Source organism: Gadus macrocephalus, chromosome 5 (genome assembly GCF_031168955.1).
Source record: "Gadus macrocephalus chromosome 5, ASM3116895v1".
In the NCBI taxonomy this organism is placed as follows: domain Eukaryota; kingdom Metazoa; phylum Chordata; class Actinopteri; order Gadiformes; family Gadidae; genus Gadus; species Gadus macrocephalus.
Window position 1 is genome coordinate 16,142,343 of NC_082386.1, and position 10,906 is coordinate 16,153,248.

General features: G+C 44.2%; 1 protein-coding gene across 1 annotated transcript in view; it reads left to right on the forward strand.

The window, feature by feature from the left end:
- Positions 1 to 2,366: 2,366 nt before the first annotated feature.
- e2f2 (E2F transcription factor 2) overlaps positions 2,367 to 10,906 on the forward strand; it is a 10,955-nt gene continuing 2,415 nt past the window's right edge. The window contains exons 1-6 of the mRNA XM_060052768.1: positions 2,367 to 3,192; positions 8,594 to 8,693; positions 9,024 to 9,243; positions 9,607 to 9,768; positions 9,905 to 10,019; positions 10,298 to 10,493. Coding sequence (XP_059908751.1) covers positions 2,917 to 3,192; positions 8,594 to 8,693; positions 9,024 to 9,243; positions 9,607 to 9,768; positions 9,905 to 10,019; positions 10,298 to 10,493 — 1,069 coding nt within the window. The 5' untranslated portion in view covers positions 2,367 to 2,916. The remainder of the gene's footprint in view (positions 3,193 to 8,593; positions 8,694 to 9,023; positions 9,244 to 9,606; positions 9,769 to 9,904; positions 10,020 to 10,297; positions 10,494 to 10,906) is intronic.

Genomic DNA, 10,906 nt, shown 5'->3' on the forward strand with positions numbered 1-10,906 from the left:
ATTTTTTTATGTAATATACATTTATTGGTGTAATTGTTTTCAGATAAGCATGCCTTTACAAGTTTATACCACAAGATGGAGGTGTAGACTTAAATTGCACAGATTGAGCCTATCTGAGTAAAATGGGCAAAAGTTGCAGGATGAAATCGAGTCGCAGCCATGTACGCACGTACACAGCACCTCAAGAAGAACCGACAATTCAACTCTAAAACCCAACCCAAGGGGAACACTAACCCAGAACCGAGAACCAAACCTGTGGGAGACATAACCCTAAAAGCGGAAGACAAAACATAAAACTTTGGATTAATCCTATACCGAACATAAAAAATAACTTAACCCTAATAACAAAATCTCAAACTTATAACCAAACCCTAAAACCAAACCATTCAACTATACTAGTCAACTAAACACAGGCCGTAAAGCCCGACCATAAGAAGGTTTGAAGAAGAAGATGAGGATGAGGAGATTTGATACTGCAGTCAAATGACAGTTTCCATGGTTCTTAAATAAAGTAAATTTGCACCTGGCATCTTTTTTTACTTTTGCCTGCAGTAAAGCTTGTATTGCTGTGACCCCACAGAATAACTCGAATGAGATCATATTATTGTACCTGTCAACCATCTCGCCTTGGACTGGAATATAGATTTTGTTAAATATTGTGTGTAGAGTAACCCTCTTGACAGAAAGCCACAGCCCTGACCTAAGTCTGGAGGTTGATGCAAGTGGTAACATTTATAGTGATGTGATTTTTCCTTCATGGAAATGTATTCAGATTTAATAGCAAGACTTGTTCCCTCTTTCATGGTTTATAATGATGATCATCAGCATCATCATCATGATGATTTAAAGTTGTTGCTTTGTGTGAAGCAGCATCATTAAAGATAAGAGATGATTCTCACTACATGAGGATGAAGTACAAGTCCATCACAAGCACTGTTCAACTGTTTATGAAGCACTGAATTAGTGGTTGGTTCGTGGATGGTTAAGCAGATAAGTTTAAGCTATTTTTCAAGAAAAATAATGATGACGATAGTTATTATAATTATTATGGTGTCAAAGTATTGTTTATGAAGCAGTGATAGTGGTTGGTTAGTGGTTGGTTAAACAGACAAGTTTTGGCTATTTTTCAAGCAAAGTGGCAGCAGTGTAAAAGCTCCTCTAGAAGCTAATGTAGAAATTTGTGAATACTTGAGCGTATTTCTTTTTTACCTAATTACCATAACAGCAGAAATAGTTGACCAGAAAATTGCACTTACCCGAACTACCCGAACTAACAACATTTTGGCATGCATGACGCGACAACAAAAGAATTCAACATGATTCTTGTTTTTCCAAGAATAACAATAAAATTACCTAGGGCCTATGTCAGAAAGAATGTATACAATTCAGCATTACTGATTCAAATTACTATAGAATTGCCGCATTGTCAATCGCCTGGAATATTTGTTCTTCCATTGTCAGGAAGTTGTCTGTAATTACAGGCTTATCGTACAGTTTAGTCTTAGTATTTAAACGCAACTATATATTGGGTAATTAAAAATAGTTTATATAAATCGTGCCTTAACTACTTGAATTGGATTTGGAATTGAATTGGGTTAGGGTACATTTGTGCATTATTTACATTAATTATCTTCCAAGCATCACAAAAGATTTGCCTACGTCAGGTCTAGTCGTCATATGGCTTGGGGTAGGTGGGGGAGAGAAGGGGGAGGGAGCTGTTTTCTTTCAATATTTCTTCTGAACCAATAAGCATGAAGATAGCTGACTGAATCGCATTATCATCTCTAAATTATCCACAGAGCACTTGGTGGGGGTCTTTTCATGAACACTAATTTGGATAGATGGACGATAGACAGAAATAGTTATGTGAATATTGAGTCACATTATAGCCCATATTACATGGCCCATGTCATGTTATGTGTATCTACATGTTCAAATAAAAACCCAATATATATATTTGTTTAGCTTAGGCATAGTCCTACATTAAATTGATGTAAAATATAGGTCAAATAAGTGGTTAGATATTAGTTTTGGTTCTCATACTATAAGCCCAAAAATCGAATCAAGTATTGGTTATATGGGTTATACAAATATCATAAATTAGATTTTATAGAATTATTGTAGAATCCCATCATTTTTATGCTGATCTTATGTTATATCAAACTATTTGCAATTCGATATTAGTCGTCTGCTAGTGCTGACTGGTCACAAAGAACATTTGTTCAAAAGCCGTGGTCTGTTTCTTTAACACTCAAGAACACGCCCACATACAACTGCTTTATGCAAATATATGCGAGAAATGACAAGCCGAACGTGCCACTGGCCAATCAGAGGAGAGTTCTAACCGCGGGAGATCTAAATTTCGCGGGACCAAGTTTGGCGGTAAAAAAGCTGTTCTTCTAGCTCTTGTTCTCTTGTATGGAAAACTGAACTGGGAGGTCTACAGGCAAGAGTCACAGATCGAGTCGTGTTCCTCTGTCTTGTCTAAGGGATCATCACAAGCTCAAAGAAGCTCGAAGGAACCTCTCGACTTCACTTAAACGTGGAAAAAGAGCATTGGACCTACTTTTATAGAGCTTATTTATTGAAGAAGCAATACTTTATATCAGTAAACGGCATACTTGTTACTGCAGCCAATGCCCGGACAAAGGATAGTAGCTTACCCAGCCGGCTACTCTATTTATTAAACTCAAACAAGAGTTTACTCCTGGACTGCATATTCAACTTATGCATTTTACTCACTGTAAACCAGGTAATACATGATAGTTGTATCTTCTGTTTATAGCCCCTTCTGCCAGAATAACTTATTAGCTTGCGCAGGAGATTGCTGCAGACATAGTACTTGTTGCTTGCTTCATTTTAGGAGCTAATTTCTTGATCAGCTAGCAAAGACTTCATTGTAACTTGCTCCTGAAAATGATGCGGATGCCAAAAGGCGTCTCTCCAGCAACGAACCGTGGGGCAGTTGGACTTTCGTGCCCTCAGCAGAGGACGAAAGTTTTGTCTACCGCAGGGGTAAAGACCGAGTTCTTCAGCACTGGACTGACCAGCCCACCGATGAACACGGTACCGGCTGGCTACTTCACTCAGATCTGCAATACTACGGCGGCCGAACAAAGAAGCCACTGCCTGTACTCAACTCCCCATGGACCCGAAGCTAAACCCATCAGAGCAACCTCCGGGCGTTTGCCGGTAAATACTTTTTATAATAATGCATACTTTCTGTGCAATACTTTTTGGAACGGGTTCATATGTTACTACTGGGTCTATTGAATGTCCCATTCAGTAGTGTGTAGGCGGACTAACTAATGCTTTATTTACATTAGTATGTAGACTACAACTGCCCTTCTTTGTATGCATGTTAAATATGTTTTTGACGTAGTGTGTTACAGAGGGTAGGCTGTGCTCCCATGGCCATTGTGCGGGTCTCTTGCTTATCCTTGACATCATCGCAACAACCAGCTGTAGCTAGATTAGACACAGTCCTATGTGTTAGCGGGGGGGTTGTTACAGTCTGGGGCCTAGTGAAAAAAGTAAGGACAATAAGTATCTCAGTGAGGCATTTTAAATTGGCTGATTATGCGTGCATAACTACTTGACAAGAAGACAATGGCCTCTCTTGGTTTGGGCTACTTTTGGAAGCAAATTGGCTAAAAAGCATCGCACTTTCCCATTTCATTGTATCTCCTGGGACTTTAAAAATAAAACGGCATATTGCTAGGACCTGCTTATCCCTGAGGCCTTGTGCACTCACCCAACCAGTAATTGCACCAGAATATCATCCATTTCGGCTCTGTTCTCTCTGACTCTTGTTTAAACAGCCTGTTGTGTGATTGCACCCAAGGACAGCTGTTCCAGCCATAACCTCTTGCAACCCCACCTGTTGTTGTGGTGTAGACCTGGCCTCACACAGGGCCTGTGTAACCTGTCTACACAGTGCACTGCCAGATCCCAGGGTTGCAGTTTGTTGGCAATGAGCAACTGGGGGTGGGGGGTGGGGGAGCTTACAGAAACTTGCTGTTTGTGCTCATCTGAAGCAATCCCTGAACCCTTTTCGGTCAAATGAACACCCTCTGTAATTTCACTGGGGATGTTTGCATCGCTGGGGTTGCAATCGCAGAGTGAGTTGGAGCCATGCAATGATGACAAAGTTTCAATAGTGATTGTGTTGTTTGTCTAAATTGCTTGTCTGCCGAAATGGCTTACAGCTCTCTTCCTGCTGAAGAAGATGTGCATTGTTCCATTGGGAGTGTCTGTTTATGTACTGTTGGGGAGAGTTCAACTACTATGCCAATGGTCAGCTTGTATTGGCCTTATTCACCTGGCAGCCATCTTGGTTCTAATCCAAACACTAGCAGGGGGATGGAACAGAATGCTGAATTCCCTGCCCAGTGGTCTTAGTGCTGCAGAGGTGATGGGGTCAGGGCTCCTGTCCCTTCTTACAGCAGCATGTACTCACAGCTCAGACCCAAGAGGATTAGTTAGTTAGAGGCTTTGTGAGGTGGAAAAAATAGCCTGCCACCTGGCTAATCAAAGTTAACAGTGTATGCCATATTCCACAGACCCCGGCAGGCAGCCATGTCAAACCTACAGCGGAGTCTATTTACGGTTAAACATCCCGTATTTTGCACACACATGTATGTACTTGCATACATTTTTCATTTCCCATGTTCCAATTTTGTGCTGAGTCAACCAGTGTGTGTGTGTGTGCGTGTGGGTGTGTGAGGTTTTTATTCTTTCACACTCGGCATTGGATGGTGCAGGGCCCTGATAAGCAGCCATCATGGGTGTGTGTGTGTTGGTGCTGATAGTCTGCTGCTGGCCATTATTATCCTTCTTCTAAAACAGACCCACACACACAAACGCACACGCATACGCATACAGAGAGTGCAGAGATGCCCGTCCTCCTGTGATCTATGGGCTTTAAGTGGCACACTTTCAAGCTAGAGTTTTGTCCATAACAAAAATGTATGCTTAATGGGTTACTGTTGTATGTAGAAGAAGCATATCTCTACTTGTCAAACTTGGTATGTCTATAGATCATAGCTGGGTGTTGTAATTGCTTATGACACTCTTACCACATAACGGTCCCTTTTCTATGTATCTTAAAAAGCATCAGTGCATGTAATGTGCGAGTGCGGCATGCTACAGAACCAGGACAATCAGGACAACCCCATATCTTTGACACTTGTTCAACTTTTACAGCGCAGAGGTGATATGCATGGGATCCTACCCATGCAACTGCTCAAAGGGACAAAGGACTCTTACACTGGCAGTTAATTGTTTACTTATTCAGAAGACACTATGTCATCTTACGAAGCCGTTTGGGTGGTGATTGTTAAGTGTGTGCACATAGATCCATAAAGTGGTGGCTTCCTTTCTTGTGGTTAGCAATGTAAATGCCTGCCAGCGTTTCAATAAAGTATTACAAAAAGTACAAAAATACTGTTGTTTTTTCTAAGCCATTCCTTAACATTGACCGGGTCTGGTCAAAGTGAGAAAAATGTGAGAAAAATGGCATAAGGGGGTGGCAGCCCCCCCCCCCCCCCATTCAGATGCCACCTGGCAGAGTGTGGGACAAACTTCACACTCTAAAAACTCTTCCTCTCGCTACTCTCTTCTCCCGAATCATCCTCGTCAACGTTTATTGCCCCACCATCACACTCAGGCTAGCAGTGGGGGGGGGAGGGGGGCGGGGTAGACGAGGGCGAGGGCGAGTTAGCATTTCAAAGCCCCTTTACGGCCCATACCTCTTCCCCATCAGCAAAAATAGGCCAAACCCGGCCTGCTCTTTACCTTTTCACACTCACAATGGCCTGGTGTCATGATGCTATGCTAGCATTGTTGCCTTTCTTTGACCTGGCATGGGTGTGGTTATGTATTGTGTGTGTGTGTGTGTGTGTGTGTGTGTGTGTGTGTGTGTGTATGTGTATGTGTGCGTGTGATCCAAACAATACCAGATATGAGCAGTTAAAGTGGGACTTGCCCTTGGCCCTGGGTTGATTCTAGAAGCGGCATGTCCCCATTATGTGTTTGTTTGATAGGAGCCTCCCCGGATACAGCAGCAGCAGTGGCAGGCTGCTGTTTGGACAGCCCCGTTTTTTTCATGTGACTGAGATAATCTGTGAAACACCAACAACGCAGGGTTCACAACCACAGGATGGGCACGGCTGGGGCAACTTTCACAGAGAGGGAGGGGGGGAGGGATTCACATGAAGCTTCTGGGTGTAACCGGGAGGGTGTTGTAGAGTGAGGCAACAGGCTCAAGCGCGAGTGTGGTCACGTAGTGCAAACTACTGTCAGACCGAGGGCCCATGGGATGGCAGACAGGGCTGTCTCCTTCTAGTAGGGGCCTTACACTGGCATTTACAGAAGTTTGTTTAGTGCGTTTCTGCTTTTGTATTCTCTCAAAGTGTGACGAAATACATGTTTCCTGGGATGGCTTCTGTTAGGCAACAGCGTGTATATTTTGTACTTGGTCAATTATTTTATCATCACGTCCTTTCTCAAATTCACAGACACACTTACTATCTGTTTGTATTGTTTGCATAAAGTTTTCGACTAACAAACCAAATCTCTATTGCATAGCGAGACGTCCCCCACAACATACAGCAGCTGGTGTTGTTTCAAATTTGATTACTGAGCCTATTGGCTTATAAGAGGAAGAACGGGGGGGGGATCTGAAAGAAATTGCTGAAAGAAACAACACTTAGACAGTTATTTAAATGATTGTTATTATCATGGCTGCGGAAGAATGTGGTCATGCAAGAGTGGCACTACGCTTTGTTCTCCGCTACTGGATCGCTTCAGAAGAAAATTATAATGAATGCTTATGGAAAGTTATAGTTTGCGGTACTCTGAAGGTCAATCTATTCCATTTGGATGCATAACAGTATTATTGTCAGTATTCGTACTTTTGCTTTAACATATTTCTGAATTTGTATTGCAACATATAGTTATATTTCAACAGAGCCCTTTATATTTCAGTAGCATTTTGCTATTGCCAATCTGTTGTAAGACTCACTCAACTCAGTGAAACTCACTACACACACAAACACATGCACACACGCACGCACGCACACACACAGGGATATTCCAGATGTCGCTAGTCAACAGGTGGACATGTCCTAGAGCACCCTTGCACAATGGTCCCGTTCACTATCTCCGACGAACACACACGCTTTCACTCACACAGGACTAAAGCAACAGCATTGGGTTATAACTCGAAGGCAGCCGGTGACATGACCAGGCCCTGTCCCGCTCTATATTACCCAGAGTTCCTAGCCCAGTGTTATACTACACGCCTCAGTTGCTCACCAGTTGCTAGAGTAGAGGATTTGCGGTGTAGGGGTCAGCCCTGGGGGAATCATTACATGTGCGTGTTAGTCAACAACGTGTTGGCTGTAAACAAGGCTAGTAAATAAAGGATCAAAGATGAACCGCTACTGCCACAGCCCAATAATAATAGTCTGCCGACTGGTTCGAGGGGGACTTCCCCTGATGGTGTCTTTGCTGTGGGACATTCAGTTTTGTGATTAGAACTCTTTGTACTTCAGTAATGACAGCCGTGGTCACGTGTCGATTTTTTGTTATCTTTTTTTCTTGTTCTTAGTTATCGCTGACCCATGTTCGGCTTGGCTGAATGATGATATCTTTCTTTCAGTTTCATCTGTGTGTGTAAACTAGTCCATGGTCAAGGTACACTGTACTCTACTTTATAGAGTAGCAAATGTGGGGGTCATGGGACTAGGAAATGAGAGAGAGGGAGAGAGAGAGAGAGAGAGAGAGAGAGAGAGAGAGAGAGAGAGAGAGAGAGTGGGGGAGAGAGAGAAGGAGTGGGTAAATCCAGGGATTTCCTGGCGTTTCACGGCAGGATAGGTTCGGGGGAGAAACATTATCACACACACACACACACACACACACACACACACACACACACACACACACACACACACACACACACACACACACACACACACACACACACACACACACACACACACACACACACACACACACTCCCAGAAGCCCCACGTAGTTAGCAGCAGCCCCCTCTCGAAGCTTTGTGAGAATGCATGGCGGGAGCGTCCTTTGTTTCTGACCTCTTCACAGAGCGCAGTCAATTCACAAGACAACAGCAGTTAAAACACAGTCCCCCTCTCTGAAACTTCCAACAAGCACTGCTGACGGTCTAACGTACTACCAGGGATAGGTCATGATCTGTGCTTCCCATTGTTAGTGCCGATGGTTTTCTACAGCGTCACTTAGGACAATTAAAAGTCAATGGGATTTGTTAAACACTAAAGACCTGAAATACGCTGAATTCAATGGGAAACGATGGAAGAGTGAAATTCGAAAGGGATTGAAGTAGGCCAGGTCTGCCATTTTATTTACAGATGATCAAGACGGATTTAGATCCTGGTTAAAGACCATATATTATCACATTAAAACCCCTCTGTGCAGTGATTCATTTTTAAATGCAGTTGTCGTTTTTTTCCGTTCAACACTATAACCGTTTTGTAGCTTCTCTAGTTCTGATTGTTCTCAGGCCGACTTGGGTGAAAGTGAATGTAACCAAATCCATCCCCTGCAGGCAAAGAGGAAGCTGGACCTTGAGGACCCTCTCTACCTACCTGAGTTCCGCACGCCCAAAGGCAAAGGAACTGCTGCTGCCAGGATACCCAGTCCCAGAAGTGAGTACTGGTCGTGGTCGTAGCAGCAGCCACATCGGGAGAGGTTTAACGGTCACGAGAGTGCTTTTAACAGATCTTTTTTTTTTTTTTTGAGATGCAAATGAGATGCAAATCGGTGTTCCAACTGCCGTTGAAACGCATCCGAATAAGTCAATTGTCATTGATCGATCTCAAAGTAAATCGAGGCGTGTGTCTCACGGGAGGTCAAACGACAGTTTATAATTCTTAACGTCGTGACATTACATTGTCCCACTTTAACATTGCAGTCTCCTCGTCTGTAAACTTTATGCTTAAGTTGCGGCTTCTTTTCTCCCGCCGTGTCCTCCTCAGCTCCCAAGTCACCGGGCGAACGGACCCGCTACGACACCTCTCTGGGCCTGCTCACCAAGAAGTTTGTGGGTCTGATCGCCGAGTCGCCCGACGGCGTGCTGGACCTCAACTGGGCCACGGAGGTCCTGGAGGTGCAGAAGAGACGCATCTATGACATCACCAACGTGCTCGAGGGAGTCCAGCTCATCCGCAAGAAGTCCAAGAACAACATCCAGTGGATGTGAGTACAGCAGCGAGCTCAGGCTGGACTGCTGTGGGCTTCACCGCGATGCGTTTTTTTTTTATTATAGTCTCTCTTTAGTCGTTTGTTTCATATTTGACTGAACAAACGTGCCAAAGAAGACATTATTGGAGGATTTGAATGTGAATGAATGCTTGACGAAGGCTTTTATCCAAAGAACTTGCAATGCCGCGAGTGCATGTCTTTCATGGGTGGTCCCTGTGGGCATCAAACCAGTAAAGCTGTCATTGTTCTTGCCATGCAACAACCAGCTTTTCAGCATATCTATTTGCGTACCACATTTTTTTAATCACCATCGTTTTTCCCTTCCTGTTGTGTTTTTTTCCCGCCCGGTGGCTGCAGGGTGGGAGGCGTGTTTGAGGGAGGCTCCGGTGGCGGGGAGAAGGCCCGGGCCCTGAGGCGAGAGCTGGGGGACTTGGAGAGAGCCGAGAGGGCCCTGGATGACCTGATCCACTCCAGCAGCGCACAGCTCAAACAGCTCACCGAACAGAAAGACAACCAAAGATATCCTTCGCATCAAAGCTTACTGCCCTCTGTCTGCGTCTCCCTGTCCATGCATGTCCACCTCCCTTTCCTTTTTATACAGACTTTGATTTTGCCAAGCGGCTTGTTGTGTGTTCCTTGACTCTTTGTCGTGCACGTTGGGCTACGTGACGTATCAGGACATCCGCTCCATCACCAGTCTTCAGGACCAAACCGTCATCGCTGTAAAGGCGCCGGCCGAGACCAAACTGGAAGTACCGGAATCGTCTGGGGTGAGTGGAGCACGCTTCCTCATACATACAGCTCTGTCGCGTGTTGTTGGGCATTCCTGTTGTTCGCACAACCGTAGCGCAACAGCAATACAAAGTACTTCACTTTGTTTGTGTTGGCAACAATAGTGAGGACAAAGGAGACAAAAAAAGGTTTACCTAAGGCGATGGTAGCATTGATATCAGAATCATAAGCATGGAGCTTGATAATTATAATCCTGTAGTTAACATAGTAAGTGTATTTTCCTTATTTTTCCTCTGTGTCTCTGGTCTCACTGCAGGGCTCACTGCAGATCTACCTGAAGAGTAAGAACGGCCCCATCGAGGTGTACCTGTGCCCCGAGGAGGGTCTGGACGACGCCAGCCCTGTGAAGAGCGCCCTCACGCCCAGGAAGGTGTACCCCCAGCCCATTGGGCCCTCTTCAGCGTGCGCCATGGCGCCCCAGAGCTCCACAGTCAAGGAGGAACCCATGGAGGGTGAGATGGGCGCGCCTGTTTTTATAATGATGAATGGTTGTGCTGGAGATGGGATGACAATAGGAAGTGGACAGAGGGGCGGGAAGGTCAAAGGTCAGTGGGTCACATTCAACCCCTAATGGTGCTCTTTGGGGAGAAAAAAAAGAGGGCTATAAAAGAGGCTCTATTAAATCAGTGTTGGACATACTAGGAGGTGGGTACACTGTATAATGATCCGTAGATTAGCTTCAACCAAATTTTCATTCATTGCACAGTGAAAGTACAATCCAACTTAATAAAGGTATGCATGGAAGAATAAAATTAAGATATGGCAAGTAATAGTCCAATTAAGTACAGTAGTGTTATTTTATATTGTTTCATTAGCTTTCCATTTAACTTCTGTTGACAATGATAAAAGTAAGAAATTAGGAGAT